Below are 20,968 nucleotides of genomic sequence, written 5' to 3'. Positions count from 1 at the left end.
CTTGTATGTTGAGTGAAAAATAATGTTGGCGGGAAATCTATGTCACTTGCTCCTGATTGGGTAAGGACATCATTTATAGCCTTATTCATATCTGATCGATCAGTGGCGCCGCCAGGATTCAATTTCAATGTACGCACAGAAACGGCAAATAGGCTGCAACAATTTTTTTTTCGGGGGGGGGGGTCGCTGTGCCCATCATGCCACGTAGCAATGGGACTTGTCATAATATACTGCACAACTGAAAATATTGTTGCGACCCCGCAGTAATGTTGTTGTGATGTTTAAGTTGTGTGATTCCTGACTGACTGTGAATGTGTACGGGCAGGTAGGGTATGGTTGGATGAGAAGCTGAGGGGCCGGGGTGAGTGTGAGGAAGACAGTGTGTGTAGGTGAGTGAGGAGGAGCAGAGGAAAAAGTGAGAGAGCTGTCAGATAAGTTTGTGTTATGTTGTTGTAGTTACGTCGGGTCGGACGCTACAATATCAATAACAACATGTGCTTAACATAGACGTCGGACGCGAAATAGCCGCGGAGCGGAGCCAGTTTCCTTTCGGTGCCGTTAACCGACTGTGCCAGATGCGCCAGAGCGCGCACCTCTGTGCCAGGCTCGCGCTCTGCAGCGGTTTGTGTTGATTCATCTTAACAGAGCGCGTGAGAGATTAACACACACAGGCTACACACATACGGGTTACACATACCCACAGACACACAGCTGATGGGCCGAGGCTCCCCCAGTGGGGGCTCAACCTGGAATCGGCACTTATGAGTCCATAATCGCGGTGCAGACGAGTGAGTTTGGAGCTAGAGAGGAGAGACCTTCATTATCGCTGCTCTGCTGCGTGTTTGTGATCGTGGGTTTGGATCTCTCTTTTTTTTTTTTAAATGCCTGGAAAAGGCTCAACTGTCTTTTTGACATTTCTATACTGGACCGGGCGTAATCATCACATAGCGGTAGTGTAATAGGCGCCAGAAATCAAAAAGAGACAGATGACATGATGTAAACGACAATCACTGGCTTTTACGTTAGGCTTCCACTGATTGGTTTAACAATCAATGAACTCAGCACGTTTAGCCTGTTACAAACAACAAGCGTCTTTATCACACCCGCTCAAAATAAACAAAATTGCTTCTTTTTTTTTCCACCTATGAAAAAAATTGTACGCACAGTGCGTACAGGATTCCGGCTGGCGGCGCCACTGTGATCGATGACTGATGACCGATGACCCTTCAGATCTTTTCTGTGACTTATTGGGGGATACTGACCCCCAGGTTTGGACCCACTGATCTAAATAACTGGTCTGAACAGCTCTGTGGAAGTAACCCGCTCCATATTTTGGAATCTCGTCGAAGCCACATATTGTTCTGGATAGGTCTGTATAATCCAGGAAGCCTACATCCAGGTAAAATTGGACTCCTAGCTTTGATTTATTATAACATCTCAACGAATCTCTTAGCTCATCAGTACGATAAAAGACTTATCTTCCAGTAACGTATGATCACAGGGCTGATAGGTACCAGATCTGTAGCTTTCTTCATTTTCTAATAGCACCTGGTTTCACAGTGGATCAGCAAGTACAGAGGCCAGACTGGCTCTCAGCTTCACCTACTCTTACTGGAGAGCAGAGACAGGAATGACAGCAGTAGAGACATGAAAACTGAGACAAGAAAAATTACAGACACTGAAAAAAAAACAATGGACAAACAGTTATTACCGAAACCATTAGCTTTGATATGTTAGCTCATCTATTGTTTTGATTTCTTCACTTTAAAATGGCAACACTGAACAGTTTTGTAATGCTCACGGGCATAAAGAGAGACTGTCTGAATTTCTAACTGTATAACAACTGTATCTAAAATCTGAGAATAAATGTTTAATTGTGGACTGATTTAAAGCATATGTTCCATTGTTTCTAAATGGGTCTGGATCACACCATTCAAGCTGTATACAGAGAGACATTAAAACCGAGGCAAGACAAATCAAACAGGAAAAAAAAAAAGTGTGTATCAGCAGGAGTGAGGCTGACGAGGAGGACGACTGGAGCCCTGCTACACTGGGCTGTGGTCTGGAGAAGCATGTGTTGCCGTCACCGTCACACATTCAGTGGCTGTGTCCCTGGTCCTGCGAAGGCCCATGTACAGTCTTTCATCCAGGCTAGCGGTCATTTTGTCTGTGAGCTCTGCCGTGATGGTTTGCGGGCCGTAGCCCGAGGAGTCGGGCAGCTGAGGGGGCGAGCGCTCCGGAGGCTCTGGGGGGAGTCCTGACTGTTTGGTGTCCTCCTGAAGGTCAGGGTGCTCGCCTAGCCCTTCATCTCTCTCTGACCTGGTCGGATGAGGAGGTGGATGGTCCTCCGTGTCCCTGACTGTGATGCCCTGCTCCCTGTCCTTACCTCCATCCTCAACGGCTGTAAGCTCTAGCTTTGGAGTGTCAGGAGCACTGCCGGTCCCGTCGCTGGTCTCCTCGTCTGGAGCGCTGACAATGCGTGGCAGAGTGCTGTGGTAGCTTGTGTCCAGTGGGTAGTTTACACTGTCACCCCTTCGTAGCGGGGTCCGTTGTCTCTCAAAGGAGGAATGGAAGTGTCTGACACCGGGGTCACTCCACTGCTTGTGCCGCTGCCACTGCTTGCGGAGGTGGATTCGAGACCGGTGTTTCCGTAGCGGCGACTCCTGCTGATCGAACTGAGGGTCATGGCGGAGGAACTCGTGGAACAATGCGTCTGTCTTCTCGTCGATGCTGTAGTCTCGCCGGTGCAGCGTCGGTGGTTGAGGCGAAGGCTGCGCAGCCTCTCGAGGTGTGAGCATCTGGCCGTATGGGAACCAACTTAGTGAACCAGCATCTGTTTCTACGGGAACTCCTCCGCTGGCCCCCAGCAACGACTCATCCTCTGGCTCCTCCTCGAAGAGATGAGACTCAAAGCTGTCACCGATCGTGCCGCTTCGCCCTGCGTTGGTGAAGTGGTGCCTTTTCTCGTGGGCTGTCCTGTCTTTGGGACTGCCATTGATGCTGCTGCTCCCAAACAGCCGCAGGTCTTCCGGACCTCGAGATGGAACCTCTATCGATGCATAGCCGCTGTCCATCTGCAGGAGTTTACGAGTCCCTGACTCTCCCTCGCCGCTCCCTCGCTCTGATTCTGTGCTTTCCTGTTTCCTCTTTTTGCCCTCCTTCATCCCCGGCCCCTCATCCGCATACAACAAAAATCCCTTGCCATCCTCTCCACCATCTGGCTCATCCTTTAAATCCTGCGATGGGTAGCTGGGGAGCCCTCCTCTTTCTGTCTCTGTGCGTCCACCCAGCGAGCAAACACTGTCGGCATCACTGCAGACCGAGTTCCTGTCGTTGTTGCTGCTCTGATCGGAGGCGGCGTACTGTTCCAGTGATGCACGGAGGGTCCAGATGTCTCTGTAAAGTGACTGGGGATCTAAGGGGTCTGAGGGGTCTGAGGGGTCAGCACCTTCCCTTCTTGCCAGGCTCAGTGCTTCATCTTGGGGATCAGGGGATAAGCCAATCACCCCTGGTCCTCCATGGTTGCTGTGGGGCTCCACCATCACCTCTACCTCTACCCTGTAGTGTGCACACAGGGACGGAGAGACGAGATAAAATGAAAGAAATAAGGAGGGAAGGAAGAGGAGAAACACAGACATGTACAACAAGTGTCAGTGTTAGAGAATCCACTCCGATACATTCATCAGTGACATGGCTGTATTGACAGTGCACAGAATGATTTTCATGACTAGCAATGGCTGCTGTTGCATGTCCTTAAACTGGGGTCAGTAAAAGCTGAATAATGAAAACAATTGTGCTTGAAAATTCTCAGAAATCCCCTTGCTTTAACTGGGGACAGCAAATTTAAAGAATGCATACCGCATGGAGCGTCACTGGAGAGAGAGCAGTAGCAATAAACTGTGAATAAGCACCAGGATCATCAAATTTCTTAGCTCATGGCAGCTTCCCAGACAGTGCTTGTATTTTCAACAACAAACAACTGGACCAGGAAATATGTGGGAATACAGATTTAACATAATCTAATTATCAGAGAAAGAAAATAAATAGTTATATAAGAAGATACGTAGTGAAGTTATTTGTGTTGTATAACATAATAATCTGCATTACTGTAATTGCACACTTAAAATAACAAAATCACAGTGACCCCTGCACTTTTGCGGACATCTTGACCTTATCAGACCATGTCAGCGATGGAATGGTTTCCTATGCCAGATATAAACCCTGTGTCCCAATTCTCCACTCCACTCCCCTAGAAAAAGTGGACTTTGGGAATCCCCTCCATCTGGCTTCAAAACATGAAATTGGTTTTGAAAGGACTCTTGTTTAAAAGGATCACAGCATACAAATCATAGTTGAATAGTATTTACAGTTAGCCAGCATGGACTGTTTTAATCTAATTAAATGTCATAACAAAACAATTAATCTAGCAACAATGAGAGGGCAGTTTCAACCATAATGTTTTATATTACTATCTATCTATATTTTTCAGTGTGAGAGTTTATCTGACTGTGTGTTTATCACACAGACATTTTTCATTGGACTAACATTTCGAGACACAAATTTTTGCAACGTGCTTTCATAAAAGCCCACTTTTTAAACGAAGGCAAAGTGGTGGAGAATGGTTTCTTGTCTGTCATCATCACTACATTTTCTGGCTGCTGTAAAGAAATGAGTGCAAGGCAGCAAAGCAGTGGACAGGATGAATGGCAAGGGAATTAAAGATACCTGCCGAGGGAGGGGGGTGGTGTAGAGGGAGGGGAGAGGAGGCGTGTGGTGGGTTGGCTGGGCCGGTAGGTGACGTCCTGGGTGCGGGCGATGTACTGGATGAGGTCTATGTGATGTGCGTCATTGTCGTCCTGGTCCATGCTCTCGCTGGCCGCTCGCTGGCGCTGGAACTGCCTTCTCTTGGGAGAGCCTGGCTCGCACCAAACATGGGGAGAGAGCAGCGCGTTATACAGGTTGTGTAACAGCAGGCACGAGTGAAGTGAGACTTAAAGGGATAGTTCACCCAAAATTCAAATTTCACTCATTATCTACTCACCCTCATGTCAACTAAGAGCTGTGAGAATTTTCAGTGCCCTCCGTTCCTTCTCTGAGTTACGGGGGGGTCCACGCAGCAGTATTTGTCCATATAATGGTTGTCAATGGATACCAACTTTCTTTGTCCAAAAAGACACACCAAAAAACATCCAAATACCTCCATACTGCTCGTCTGTAATGTCCCTCTTGTATTGAAGCCCCGACATGAGAAATTGTTCAGAAAAAAATTTAATAAGTCTATATTTTAAGCTTGTTTGTAGCGGAAGCTCCCAGTGTCTCAGTTCACTGCTCTGCCTGTGTCAGTGCAAATCTCGCGTGATTTGCACTGATGTCTCATGTCGGGGCTTCAATACAAGAGGGACATTACAGACGAGCAGCATGGAGGTATTTGGATGTTTTTTGGTGTGTCTTTTTGGACAAAGAAAGTTGGTATCCATTGACAACCATTATATGGACAAAAACTGCTGCGCGGACCCCCCCGTAACTGAGTGAAATTTGAATTTTGGGTGAACTATCCCTTTAATTCACAAGAAAGCCTCCATCAACTGTTGAGGTCTCAGGGGGGGATTTGGTGATCTTTTTTTTTTTTTTGGTCCGCTAGCATGATAGAATACTTGAGTCTAAAGAGGAGCAGTAGAGAAGTGTGTGTGTATATAGGATGAAGGGGATCGGCAGGGAGGATTCACTCAGGGGCTTCAATTTATTTGGAAAGACCAGTCCTTGCGTCACTGAGCCATCTGTCCTGTATGTGTGTGTCTGAGTGTATATCCGACTCCTCGCAGCCAAGAGGCATCTCACAGTTGGTTGCTGGAGCCCCCCGCTTAACCACTATCTATTTACCACGAGATGATACTGCCAAAAATACTAAGTTTAATTTATTTTATTCATATAGCACCTTTAAAAGCAAAGAGCATTTGCACCAATGTGCTTCACAGTCAACAGGTCACAGCATAAAACAACATCATACTAAACGCACAAATACATAGAAAGGTATTATGAACAGAATAACTTTATTTTCCCGGGTATGATGATGGAAAGGAAACAAAAGGGAATTGTTTCACTTCTGTGCTGCATTGGTACAGATTGTTCCTTAAAATAATACGACAGAAATACACTTCAAGGATCCATTACCTCTGGTGTCCAGACTCGAGGCTCTCTGGCTGCTGTCCAGCTTCCATTTCTTGATCTTGAAGTAAGGACTCGCCCCCTCCAGACTAGCATGGCGCCGCAGTTTAGTGAAGAACTGCAACATGGGCCCCTGGCTTCCCGCACCGGCACAAGCTGGAGGGGCGCCGCTACCCACCACGGCCCCCTCTCCAACACTGACACTGCTGCCTCTGCCCTGGGGCCCCGCTCCCATCACCTCAATCTGGGCAGACAGAGAGAGAGAGACATGGTCAGAACGAAAACCTGCCAAGACTAGTGGCCTGTGTGTAATCCTCCCTGACAGTGATGCTCCACACAGGCTTTCTTGTTTACCCATCAGCCATCACTCTTGATGGTCCTCCCTCGGGCTCTGTGACCCTCTAATATCCATGACTCAGTGCTTGGCTGGCACTTGGCGCACTGACTGGCTGACTTAAGAAAATGTATCAATTGGGGCGGTGCGTGGCGCAGTGGTTAAAGCGGCCGCCATGTAAGGCAAGGCAAGGCAAGGCAAGGCAAGGCAAGGCAAGGCAAGGCAAGGCAAGGCAAGGCAAGGCAAGGCAATTTTATTTGTATAGCCCATTTTTACAAACAGTTTGTCTCAAAGGGCTTTACATGACATCACAACAACATCCTCTGTCCTTAGACCCTCACATCCACTGAGGAAAAACTCCATGGAAAACCCTTTTAACAGGGAAAAATTGGAGAAACCTCAGGGTGAGCAACAGAGGAGGCTACAGTCCTCAACGCAGACGTCCCCGGTTCGAATCCCGCATCGGGCAGACCTTTCCTGCATGTCATTCCTCCTCTCTCTGCCTCCCCCTTTCCTGTCTATCTCACTGTGCTATCAAATAAAGGCAAAAAAAAAAGCCAAAGAAAATGTATCAATTTACAAATGATTAAAGGGATATTCCGGCGTAAGTCTAACCCATGGTCCAACGCACCTTAACACAGAGTTAGACCCCCCCTCGAGAGATGTAGTCTGCTAACTTCTAGCTTCTCCAGTTGTAGCAACTTTAGCAATGACCGCACCATAACAAACAGCGCAGTATACGGATCCACTAGCCACTGATCAAAAAGCCACTTATAGCCACAAATAATGCTCAGAACAGCAACAAACGTCATAGACAGTACAAACAGGGTCCCAGCACATAATACAAGGCATCAAACATCTGTTAGCTTAGCCTGGTTTCTATTGAAAAGAGACGAAAACAACTCACCCACTCTCTTCCAGTTATACGCCACGCAGCAACTTTCCGTTAAACTTCATGTTAACCTCGATGCTACTCTTGTGTAGTACCACTGATGTCAACATGAACCTTTTACAGGAGATCTTCGTCAACTCTTGTTAACATTTGCATGTTTTGCATATTCTATGCTATAAAACTGATTTCTTGTCTGTAACAACATCTATTGCGCATCTGCCCGCCCTGGGTGAGGGATCCCTCCTCTGTTGCTCACCCTGAGGTTTCTCCAATTTTTCCCTGTTAAAAGGGTTTTCCATGGAGTTTTTCCTCAGTGAGGGTCTAAGGGCAGAGGATGTTGTTATGATGTCATGTAAAGTCCTTTGAGACAAACTGTTTGTAAAAATGGGCTATGCAAATAAAATTGCCTTGCCTTGCCTTTAGGCACTCTCAGTATATAGTGCTCTTTTTGCACTCATGTTTTTTAATGCCTTGCTTTTCAAGAAAATCCCAATCATTGTGAAAACTTTAAAAAATATTGTTTGTTTTGCAGTAACTGGAGATTGCTTACCGAGCTGGAGCTAGGCTCTTTAGTGCCGAGCGCTTTAGTGTTCTCGCTGAAGCTGGTGTCCACCACAGAGTTGAGAGCATCTCCAGGGAGGGCACAGCTGGGATTGACACTCAGGCTGGTCAATGCTGTTTGTGGCAGGGGACACAGCATTGGCTGTAAGAAAGAACACACAAAGCTTCACTTTTACCCCTTGTGAATCATTTATCGAGCGTGCTTGTTTTCTGCAAATCCTTGGTAATAATTCCAATTAGGTATCACGCAATCACAGTGTACTGCAGTCTGTATGCTACACTTGTAAAGTATGTTTTCACATTAAGGTGCAGTATTCAGGTAAGTTTTTCCAGTCCAGATTCCCTGTTCAGCTGACAGTACCAGTGATTAAATAGCCTCACTTAAATGTGAAATCAATATGCAGGCTCTGTTGAAATGAGCACATAAAGGGAACCCCCGATCGCTGTGTTTGGGTACATTAGGTTGGTACATTTTCTTGACCCGACCCGAGTGATTGATGTTCTAATTGGCCCCCGATCGAGGCTAATGATGCATCAGGACAAATGGCAGGTCGAGGCCGTCACCTGGAAGATGGAAAGTGCTGACTTAGCGACAGGGCGTGTTGTCATGGTGATGGTGTTCTCGGCTGAGTCGCACTCATGGATGGTGACGATCTTCAGGGCCGGGGGAGGGATGTGGAGGTGTGTGAGGCGGGCATTCTTCAGGTGGTGGAAGTCGCCCTCGGTCAGAGTGTACCTGGGATGGAGCACACAAAGAACAAAGAGATGCTGTAAAATTTGCGCGAGTTGAGACATTGGTTTCATAGCTTCTCCTTGCATAAGAGACAAAAAGCCAAGGGGAAATATCCAACTTCAAACTCATCACAATTACTCTGGATTCTGCATCGAGCCCTGGAGAATAATTGCTTCGGAAGAATTTGCGAATCAGGCTCAGGGCAGTGAAATAATGAGAAAGGGTGAGAGCTCTTTGTATCCACATCCATGTAGCCATAATGCATTATGAATTAATCCCTAGCCCTAAACTAACATACAAGTGGATTGGACACAGTCAGATATGTACAACGTTTGATCACAGAAAGCAGTAAAGTTGGAGTGTATGGACATTAATGAGAGCTGAAAACGTAAAAAGTCGGCCTCGGTGTATGAGGTGGCTTTCTAACCTGCGGCCCTTCTCCTGGGTCTTCTTGCCATGATCGAACAGTGCAGCCTCATTGAAGGAGACACGACGGCCTGTAGTGCCGGTGGAGAGGAAGCGCTCCGTCTCTTGGTCGTGAGAGCTGGCCATTGACAGGCAGTCTGACTCATCCACCCTGATGGTGATTTCTGCTCAGTGAAATAGGAAAAAAAATAACAGAAGACAAGAGATGGGCAATTAAGTAGAGAATTAAGAGGTGATAGCATAGAAAAACTGGAGTGCACTTAGAGTTTACTTGTATTGTACTTGTATTGTAATGTATTTAAAGTAGGTGTGTTCAGAATTATCATTATGCTAACTCTGTGGTTTTGGAGTGCAATGATTCTCCACATTCACCTCAAAATTCGAACAATGGTTCTCTTTATACCTTGTTTTTTTGCTGTATAATGAACATATTTAATATCTTTAAAAATGCCCTGGAGGTCTGCAATCTCAGGGTTATAATCCATCTTGAACTAATTGTACCAGCCAAACTTTTACTTCAAATTTGATCACTCAATCATGATTGGTTCCATTTGGAGTGGTTACGAACCCTAGTTGGTTAGTTTCCCTCGAAAAGTCTTAAAAACAGTCATGGTCCATAGAGGATGAATCCTGCTAATACGTGTTCTCTTATCTTAACATTAAAAAAAATGGTTTGGCACCAAATTTCATACAGATATTCATAATTACTAGATAAGAAAACCTACTGACTTTGGTGGTCCCTTGACTTTTTGTCTACCATCCCCATGAGGTTGATATTTGTGGTTTTCTGTAAAAAATCTCAATAACCATAGTGTAGCTTACCTGTAGCAACACACATTCCTATTACCCTTTTTCTATCTTGCTAATACTTTGGTTTATGTACAAATACCCCAAAACTAATAAGTGTAAGCATGCTTACATGGTTCAATAATGCAGTGAAGATAACTGACTTGCCTCTTGTGCGTAGTTATGGTTGCTAACGTAGGATTGGACAGTAGCCGTTTGTAGGAGGGGCTTAGCAAAGGGTCAATTATTGCTAAACATCTGCATGTTAGCCCCATAGATGTATATATGTCTATGGTTAGCCCTGCCATTATGAGCATGGTAGCATGTTAATGTAGCACTAGCACCTAGCTTAAAGTACTTGCAGCTTGCAATATTTGTCTGGTTTTGACAGTACTGTGGCTCGAGGTAACATGTTTCTCTAAAATATTATAGGATTACTATAGCCCAATCAATGGTCTGTCATAAGCCCTTTTAATAGTGACTCTGGGTACTGACCATAATGTCCCAAGTCCAAGTTTGTCAGTACAGTTTCAACTCAATCTTTCAACTGCACAGTGTGGACTAAAATGTCCCAGAATAATTCATAGTCCATCTAAAGTGAAGCCTCATACTGTAAAATACAGTCTGCATCACTAACTATAATAAAAGTCAAACTTCAATGTTTAGTCCCCTTTGTGAAAAATATGGAAACTGCTGACAGGAACAATTAAAAAAAAAAAAGACCTACAAAAGCAGTTGCATGCCAAACTGATGCTGCCTTTCAATAAATAGGTTTCAGTGGGGAAGTACAAACACTGGTCCCAAAATATCAAACTGTGTTCCAGGAGTGTTATGGCTACTTAAACTAATTGGATTGAGGTCACAATACAGTAATGGAATAGACATTACACATTTGTGCTGATGCTATAAAAATATCCCTGCTTCCATCAATCCAGTCCCTCTCAGCCTCCCTGTCTCCATTACTCCTCCCCTCTTTCTCTGTTCCTCTAACCCCACGTCTCTTTCACTTTGTCCAGTTTTCTCTTACCATGGGTGGGCTGAGACTCCTCCACGTAGATGGTGTTGGTTTTCTCGGGGTCATCGCTGGCCCTGGGGCACACGGAAACATTCAGATCAATACTCTGACATGATTACCCCTGAAGTCTGTCTTTCATCCGGCAGGACCTGCTGATTCGGACAGCCACACCGGCGACCGCAGCGATCAGCTGCACTGCTGTTTGACCTTTCTGTTCGGCAGGAGTTAACATACACACACAGGTCAACAGGCAACAGACAAGGCCATCGGGACTGATTATCCACTGTGCCGTTTGTCTAAATAGCTGCCTGGCTGTGTCATCAGTGAGTGCCTAAATCATTGCCAGTAACGAGATAACCTTCAGGGCCATAGGGGACCTCGTGAACCGTGCTGTTGTGTGGTGGATAAAGCATGGTGCTTTATTGGACTACATGTTTCTCTTGCATGCACAGAGAGAAATATACAATAATGGTCATAGCTATTGCTTAAAGGGATAGTTCACCCAAAATTCAAATTTCACTCATTATCTACTCACCCTCATGTCAACTAAGAGCTGTGAGAATTTTCAGAGTCCTCCGTGCCTTCTCTGAGTTACGGGGGGGGTCCGTGCAGCAGCTTGTTTGTAGCGGAAGCTCCCAGTGTCTCAGTTCACTCGGCGGAACAATTTCTCATGTCGGGGCTTCAATACAAGAGGGACATTACAGACGAGCAGTATGGAGGTATTTGGATGTTTTTTGGTGTGTCTTTTTGGACGAAGAAAGTTGGTATCCATTCACAACCATTATATGGACAAATACTGCTGCACGGACCCCCCCGTAACTCAGAGAAGGAACGGAGGAATTCTCACAGCTCTTAGTTGACATGAGGGTGAGTAGATAATGGGTGAAATTTGAATTTTGGGTGAACTATCCCTTTAAGGGATGGAGTGTATATTATTCTTTTAGTGACTGATCCCCCCCCCCCCCCAACCCTCCTGTTAAAACATCTTTAATAGCTGTCGATCCTCCACACTGCTTCTTAAAATCCCATGCCCAGGATTTGCTTGATGAAGCAGAAGAAAGAAACTGAAAGCTCTTTCTCCATCTGATTTCTTTGTGCAGGGCTGAGTTTTGTGTGTGTGTGTGTGTGTGTGTGTGTGTGTGTGTGTGTGTGTGGGGGTGGGTGTTAAGTGACTTGAGGGATTTCTCCATCCTCTCAGATCTGTGCTTCTTCTTGTCTTTCATTTCCTCTGTTGCTCCTCGCTTCCCCAGCTTGTATGTGAGTGTATGTGTATGTGTGAGTGTGTGTGTGTGTATTCAGCGTCTGTGTGTGTATTCGGCGTGTGCACACGGGGCTGGGTTGAGACGCTAGATTAATCACCGCCGATGGCTGCTATGAAATCTCATTACACTCATCATTTGTACCAGTCTGCCCGATTCTCCTCCTGCTCTCCCCCGGCAAAGCCTCGCCTTTTCACGGCTCAGCCTCTGCTCTCTCTGTTTATCTGCATCCAGCTGGCGCAATCTCCTACATCCAAGTGTACAAGCTTGTGTGTGCTGCTGTGGAGAGGGACGGAGCAACTTGAGGGATGCCATGTTACTGCTGAATGAACACGGATGAATGACAAATAAATAGGTCTGGGTTTGAACCCCGGGCTTGGGGCACAAAGAGCAGGTTACATGCTCTTTGTGCCTGTGAGGGTTCTCTCCTCAGGCACGGTCCAAAAGACATACTCGTTAGGTTAAAGGGATAGTTCACCCAAAATTGAAATTATCTACTCCCCCTCATGTGGACTAAGGGCTGGGAGAAGTTTCAGAGTCCTCCGTGGCTTCTCTGAGTTACAGGGGGTCTCGGCATAGCAGTGCATGTCCATATAACAGTTCCAAATGGATACCAACTGTCTTCGTAACAAAAAGACACACCAAAAAACATCCAAATACCTCCATGCTGCTCGTATGTAATGTCCGTCTTGTATTGAAGCCCCGAAATACGAAATTTGTCCCGAAAAAAATGAAATAAGTCTATTTTTCAAATATGTTTGTAGCGGGAGCTCCTCTTCCCGGTTTGTCAAATTTGACGAACTGGGAAGAGGAGCTTTGAGAAGCTTCCGCTACAAAACAAGCTTGAAATATAGATTTATTTAATTTTTTTCAGGACAATTTCGCATTTCGGGGCTTCAATACAAGACGGACATTACATACGAGCAGCATGGAGGTATTTGGATGTTTTTTGGTGTGTCTTTTTGTTACGAAGACAGTTGGTATACATACAATAATTATTATTATTATCTCTGTTATATTGACATGCACACTGCTACGCCGAGACCCCCTGTAACTCAGAGAAGCCACGGAGGACTCTGAAACTTCTCCCAGCCCTTAGTCCACATGAGGGTGAGTAGATAATAAGTGAAATTTCAATTTTGGGTGAACTATCCCTTTAACGGGAGACTCTGAAGTGGCCACAGGTGTGAATGTGAGTGTCTCTATGACCTGTCACGACACGCAGCCCGCCTTTGCCCACTGTCAGCTAGGATTAGCTCCACCCCCCCACACACCAGCCCCACACTACACCACCCCAATGAATGGAGCATTGAATGTGCTGCCATCAAGTTGTAATATCATAACAGCCCCCCCGAGAGTTCTGACACTCAGGTCGCTGACACTTTTAATGAGTGAATGGTCCATGTTGTGCTGCATTCAAATGCTTTCATAAGGAGAGTTGCATTTTTTTTTTCACCGAGCATTTACTTCAACTACACTGTTCTCTCTTTCATTGTAAAGGTGGTTTAATTTGTTTAATGCATCACTGGACCTGGAGTAAACAGGAGCAGGTTAGAGTCATTTACAACTAGAATGAGCCCTATTATGTAAGAGTACACATTCAATCGGCTGGACCGGTTTATCTTCAAATGACAGCAGCACGTGAGCTCAGGAAAAGATGCCTCTGGGCGTTAACAAACTAGGGTAACACTTTACTTGAATAGGTGTTCATAAGATTGACATATCACTGTCATAACCATGACATAACAGCTGTCATAAACATCAATGAATACTTATGACAGCTGTCGTTAAGTGTCATTCGGTAAGTTATGTCACTTTTGATGCAAAGTTGACATTATTTGAGATGTTTTTGTTCTGACAACTTGACATAAAGACAATTTAAACTGTCATAGCAGACCTAATTGCCAAACTTTAAAAATTATGTCAAGTTCTCATAACAAGGACATCTCAAATAATGTCAACTTTGCATCAAAAGTGACATAACTTACTGAATGACACTTAACGACAGCTGTCATAAGTATTCATTGATGTTTATGACCTATTCAAGTAAAGTGTTACCAAACTAGCAGTGTTGGGCACATTACTTTAAAAAAGTAATTAGTTATACTTTCCCCTAAAAAGTAACTAAGATAGTAACTGAATTACTACATTATAAAAGTAACTAATTACCAGGAAAAGTAACCATCACATTATTTTTTTATAATATGGCTTGGACTAGCCCCCCTTAACCCCCTAACCATCACCCTAAGCTCCCATTTATTGGGAACTAACCAACTAACCGCCTGTGCGGAGGAATACTGAGTGAGTTGGTTAGTTCCAGATAAAAAGGCCCTTTTCTAGCAAGTTGATGGAAAAAAAGAATGTGTATAACGTACACTTAAACAGCTGTATTATTTTGTGACGGGACTTCTTGAGTCAAGTAACGGCACATGTTCTTGTCTGTAATGGTAATGGCATTATAATGAGGGAAACAGTAACTCTTTGGTTTACTCGTTACTGAAAAAAGTATAGCGCCGTTATTCCCATCACTGCAAACTAGCACATGTGTGTGTGTTTGTTTGGTATGTACACAGGCTGCTGTGAAACTCTGCATCAGTATCTGCAGACTGGAACATATTCAGTTTTGGTTGAACCCTCGTGGGAGTAGTGTTAATTTAAGTGTGTGCAAATTTTCAGGGTTGTCGAGTTTGTTTTTATTGTGTTTTTTTTAACGCCATCATTGGAGAATTGCAGGGACCACCAGGAATTATACAGTTTATATTATAATGAAATCCAATACAACAATGCAACACATTTTACAGCATTGAAATTGCCATAGAGTTAAATGAACCAGCTTTGAGGCACAGAACTAATCATTACAGTAACAATTCATGACAGGGCTTTTGTGATGTAACTGTGCAGCCTTCATCAGCCCTGAGTTGCCAAAATGCCTAACACACCATTTTTGCCTCTCACCTGTCACAGCATTGCCCTCCTCGACGGCACGCGATGAGGAGGACAGAGATGAAGATCAGAGCTCCTACCAGGAGGATGGAGAGGATCACCAGGAGGAGCACATAGCCATCTTGCTGCTCCTCTGCCTCAAATGGGATCTCCTGAGGTAAAATATATATCATTAGAGATAGATAGATAGATAGATAGATAGATAGATAGATAGATAGATAGATAGATAGATAGATAGATAGATAGATAGATAGATAGATAGATAGATAGATAGATAGCAGTGGTGGACAGTGATGGAGTAAATTTACTTGAGTACTGTACTTATTGTTACTTATAGTACATATCCAGAGGATTTGTACTTTACTTGAGTATTAGATTTCTTTGGTACTTATTACTCTTACTTGAATACATTTCCAAGACAAATATTTTTACTTTTACTCAAGTTAATTTCTAGGAAGGCTGAAAAGTACTCAGGTCTGCTCTTTTTTTTTTTTTTCTAAAATCCTATTGGACACAAGCTGTGTTTGTCAAAGAAGGAAACCCGAACCCATGGTTTCAAATAGTGAATTCTCAGAAACAAGAGTTAAAAGCACCTTAAATTAATTTAGAAAAAAATATAGTAATTCATTGATGTGAAAAATAAGAAATTTACTCTTACTCTTATTTTTACTTACAGTAAAGTAAATTTAAAAGCATGTACTTTTGGATACTTAAGTACCTTTTTTACTCTTACTCGAGTAACATGTCGACTGAGCTACTTTTACTTGTAACGGAGTAAATTTTGACCAGTAGTATTTGTACTCTTACTCAAGTACCGGAGTTGAGTACTCTGTCCATCTCTGATAGATAGATAGATAGATAGATAGATAGATAGATAGATAGATAGATAGATAGATAGATAGATAGATAGATAGATAGATAGATAGATAGATAGAATTATGAAATTATTATTTCTAAATTTGTGCATAGGCAGTGAGGGGAAGTGAAGTAGATAACAGGGGGTGAGGTAGGTGTGCTTCCTGTTCTGCATTTGGACAATACATACTGTATACTGGTTTAAGAGTGAGAGGGCAAGAAAGAAGAGCTTCCCACGCAAACATCAAAGCACTGACATCACTCACTGCTGATTAATGCAGCTCCTTTCTCAGCTCATGGCTCACTCAAAATGTTCACCTCTCACTCTTATTCTGGCTAACAAGCCTGCATATGAAACGTGGAAAGTTTGATTTCTCTTCAGAACCCGAGGTAAAAAAATAAAATAAAAAAAAGTCATCGCAGCAAATCATACCTGTTAATGGAAACTGCTCCAAAATGCATAATTGCGCATGAGAATGCACTTTGCAGATTCAGTGTACGAGATTCACAGACGTTGGGTTTGTGACATGAAATGCCTGGCACCTCAACGGTGGACTAGACCTGCAGATCTCTTACTCTTCCAGTAACACCACACAGCTCAAAAGATTGATTTAGCCCCACTGGTTGGTTGCCCTGCCTAAAATGAATCTATAAATGCAACAGTGCAATTAATCAATAAGTGCCAGGGCTATTAAACTGTCTACAGTGTACCTTAAGCTATGGGAGGTGTCTCAGTGGGAGGACTGCAGCTGGGTGGGTTAACCACACAAAGAGCACCAGCACTTAACATCTAATATTTCTATTATTTCCATCTCAATAGACAGTACTCAATAGTTACCATTGCATAATAATAATAATAATAATAATAATAATAATAATAATAATAATAACATACATGTTATTTTTCATCAAAAGCAGATAAGTCATCTTAAAATCTCCCTCTCCGGTAACACTTTACTTGAATAGGTGTTCATAAGATTGACATAACACTGTCATAACCATGACATAACAGCTGTCATAAACATCAATGAATACTTATGACAGCTGTCGTTAAGTGTCATTCAGTAAGTTATGTCACTTTTGATGCAAAGTTGACATTATTTGAGATGTCCTTGTTATGAGAACTTGACATAATTTTTAAAGTTTGGCAATTAGGTCTACTATGACAGTTTAAATTGTCTTTATGTCAAGTTGTCAGATCAAAAACATCCTTAAACAATGTCAACTTTGCATTAAAAGTGACATAACTTACCGAATGACACTTAACGACAGCTGTCATAACTATTCATTGATGTTTATGACAGCTGTTATGTCATGGTTATGAGGGTTACCAAATCTCCTAAATCCACAAAATGCAGACAGACAGCTATCACTACAAACATTCACATGAATGTAACTTGCTGCATAAATGACCTGCTACCAAACCAGAGACGTATTTCTATTGATAATATAGTCTATCTACCCTTATACATTTTCAAAATGAGTCCTTGATGACAGTACAGACTACAGTAAGTGGCTCACTGATAGCTATGCCAAACTTAATCATCAGGGAATAAATAATAAATAACTAAATTGATAAAATGGTCAAGTCAGTTCTACAAAGAAATGGTAAAGATATCAGACAGTGAATATGACAGTAAGGATCTTAAAGGTCGGTTGTTTTGCTGAATTCTACGATGGAGAACGCACAGCAAGTGTTAATGAGCGCTGGAGTCTGACGTCACACTGTAATTTCTCTGCGAGGGGAAATTAAAGCTGAGATTAGATCAGAGATTTAATTATTTCAGGTCCAGGTCAGGATGTTCTCTATTAGCCAGTCAATCGGCCTGAAAAGAAAATGAAGCAAAGTATGGTTCTGGTGGTGAGCTGGATACACACAAACACACACACACACACACACACACACAGGAAGTTGGGGAATAAGACAGTGGTGAAAGGCAGACTTACTGTGGAGTTTTTTGGTAGGATGTTCCAGACGGTAGACTCATTGCTCATGGTCCAGGCCGACTAGAGAGTCCCCCTGAGAGATAACACATGCACACACACACACACAAACACAGAGGAAATGACTGTTACTGGTGCTGTTAATCAAATCACAGAGTTAACCACCAAAGATACTGCGGATTATCTGTGTTAGGAAATCCAGACATACTGCGCATCTTAACATAAAACAAAACTTCTCTTTATACCCAGAATAATGCATTTCAGTGCAGCCCACTAATACGTAGCAAATGGACACTTATATAATATCTTAGAAAATGCACATTGCAGCAGAAAAACCTTATTGCATCTTAAACAGCCCAGAAAGACTGCAAGAAGAGGCAGAAACATAATGTGCGTGTGTACGGCGTGTGCTTGGACGCATGCGCCGGCTGAATCCCACAGAAGATGCAAATGTGAGCATCTTGCCTGTAAATCATCAGCCATAATTCCTCATCAGCCCATTTATCTTCCACACAGTACGCACAAGTAGCTACACACACATGAACACACACACACACACACACACACACAGAGAGAACAAGGAGAAACACCAGCTCTTACTAAACAGCAACTGAGTTCCACTACGTCTGCTGATATGATGCTTTCGCTCTTACAGATCATAGCCATTAATACTGCTGCTGCTGCTGCACCAAACGCCTACACACACATACGCACACACACACACACACACACGGACCCTGGATAGATCTACTCACCCATCAGGGGAGAAGCAACATGCCAGCAGCACTCAGCACTGCTTGCTTGCCTGCCAGCCACTGCAGCAGTCAACTTCAGCAGCACTACAACCTGTAAGCTACTGCTGAGCTCTTCGCTGCCAGCCCGTCTAAAATTCCCTGCATCTACCGTTTCGAGCATGAAAACTATTACAGGAAACACCATCAGGCGCTGACCAGAATGCTTTCCTTTGCATCACTGTCTATACCCACATCCTGCTTTCTACCAGCACCGAGTAGCCTTACCCAGACGGAGGGCAGTGCGCAGCAGCAGCTGGATGTGTGTGTCTGTGTGTGTCTGTCAGGCTGTGGCTCTCCTCAGCTCCCTTGCTGCATCCTCAGCACTGTCTCCAGCCCACCCAGCCGACTGAGCCCGAGCAGCAGTGTGTCTCCCCCTCAGGGCTGGCCCACTGGCCTGGGAGCAACAGGGCGGCGGTGCTGCTGCATGGCTGGTAACAAACGTACATACAGCAGAATGATTGTTTAATTATTCAGTTGTTTGTGTGGATAAGTTTTACATTACATAAGGGCCTGCAGTCAACAGAGTGCACATCAAAGACACACAGGGTACCCTATACAGTCTGTTCCCATGACGATGATCAAAGTAAATATGGAATGATATAGAATGACACAGAATTTCAAGCATCAGGATCTCACTGTGTTCATTAAAGGAAGACATGATCACACATAACTATGGTAAGCATAAAAAACAGAGGGAAAAATAAACATATTTATGAAAGCATGCTATAGAAATCTAGTCAGCCAATCATTTGCTTACTTGTGTGGTGTTGCAATCCCTGAAGATTGCTGTATTGATTAGTAGCCTGAGCAGATGGTGAGACATGGGTGTCCCAATAATGCCGTATCCAGTCATATGCTTAACAAAATTTCGTAGCATGCCAGCTGCATTAGTGTCATCACACATACGCTATGGCTGCGTTTTACACTTCATCCTATAGGCTACAATCATTACCTCAATGATGGTCCATTGTTTGTTGAACGCGGTATCATGACTTGTTTATTATGGTAACACAAAAGAACCATTCTTCTTATTGCTCGCTACCGCAACAAATGATGAGCACAGCTACTGGCAGCTGTTTCCTTACGGTTTAGCTCATAGTACATTTTTCTTTCCTTTTTTCTTTTTTTTTTTGAAAGACTAGATCACATCACACAGCGTGGTGAAATGAAGCCGGTTGCAAACTTAAAAGCTGATGGATGAAAAGCAGCTGTGCTGTAGCCTGCTCCGATCAGCGCGGCGAGGTTAATAAATATACCATCTTGATAATTCACAGGCGCTCATGATTTTCATCAGTCCGGTGACACCGACACAGAGGGAAGCTCACGATTTGAATTGGCTGCACAAGCAGGCAGGCAGCAGGCATGAGGCGACGGAAACACTCACCTACTCAACCAGCCCGGTCCAGGAAGGGGTGGAGGGGCAAAGCCAATAACGGGAAACTCTTCCGTGAACACTTTAATGTGGATTTTTAAAGCTAAAAGTATTTATGAATGAAACCCCACTGTTTAAGACACGCCCACCACCCCAGTCAGAGGCACACCACGTGACGCAACGAGTGAGGCAGAGCTGATTGACTGGAAGGGGCTTTCTCAACATGATCCAGATGCTCGGGGTCAGCCCCCACAGCTGCACAGTGTCAAGTCAACACAATCAATACGAACTGAAATTTATCACTCTTTTCAACTAGCCACTGTTTGATGTAGGCCTATTTCCCTATTATAGAATAAAATACATTAAACTTTTTTTATTATTATTTTTATTATTTGTTTTACCTTTTTAAAACCACATATGGAGCTGGAGAAAATAAGCGGTGCAGCCTCAGGAGTGAGTTCTGTTTCAAAGTGCGGGTTCTGGGTTCTCTGACATGAAGTGGAGCGACAAAAAAACATGACAATGCTTTTTGCGCCATCTAGTGTCGGTCCATATGCAGTAACTTTCTTCTCGAGCAGTCAGTAAATGTATGGAATAAAGATTTTGTTAAATGGACTACTACTCCCTTGTTGTTGTGTGAACCATAGGTGTGAACACAGCTGTTTTCGATTTTTTTTCTTCTTTTTTTAACCCATAAGGACCCACGACATGGGTGTCACACCGCCTTCAAGTGTCCTGGAAAGCCCCTTACACATATTGATGCTGAACTTTTAACTCATGAAGTCCCTAAGTGACATCTACTCAACATCCTGGTGCAGTCACATGACTCTCTGTGAATCTCTCTATCCATGACAACATTTCCAAGATGGTGGCCAGCAGAGTTGGCACA

The 20,968-nt window shown here is 43.8% G+C and overlaps 1 protein-coding gene across 4 annotated transcripts; it reads right to left on the bottom strand.

The window, feature by feature from the left end:
- Positions 1-1,209: 1,209 nt before the first annotated feature.
- Positions 1,210-20,219, bottom strand: cbarpb (CACN subunit beta associated regulatory protein b). Of its 4 annotated transcripts, XM_085773920.1 has the most exons (11): positions 20,092-20,160; positions 18,933-19,135; positions 17,917-17,989; positions 15,127-15,266; positions 10,925-10,986; positions 9,113-9,275; positions 8,517-8,688; positions 7,942-8,094; positions 6,172-6,409; positions 4,726-4,915; positions 1,210-3,558 (listed from the first exon to the last, which is right to left on the bottom strand). In XM_085773920.1, the coding sequence occupies exons 3-11, from the start codon at positions 17,962-17,964 to the stop codon at positions 2,046-2,048; spliced, it is 2,679 nt and encodes an 892-aa protein (XP_085630046.1). In that variant the 5' UTR covers positions 17,965-17,989; positions 18,933-19,135; positions 20,092-20,160; the 3' UTR covers positions 1,210-2,045. The 4 variants fall into 4 exon arrangements, with proteins under 4 accessions (XP_085630046.1, XP_085630047.1, XP_085630050.1 ...); XM_085773921.1 differs by lacking the exon at positions 18,933-19,135 and having other exon boundaries at positions 20,092-20,219; XM_085773924.1 differs by lacking the exon at positions 18,933-19,135 and having other exon boundaries at positions 15,127-15,263; positions 17,913-17,989; positions 20,092-20,168.
- Between the last annotated feature and the right edge of the window lie 749 nt (positions 20,220-20,968).

This window comes from Trachurus japonicus, chromosome 4 (genome assembly GCF_045865225.1).
Source record: "Trachurus japonicus isolate A0001 chromosome 4, Traja_1.0".
In the NCBI taxonomy this organism is placed as follows: Eukaryota; Metazoa; Chordata; class Actinopteri; order Carangiformes; family Carangidae; genus Trachurus; species Trachurus japonicus.
Note: the sequence above shows the minus strand (reverse complement) of the source record. Positions and strands in the feature narration are given on the sequence as shown.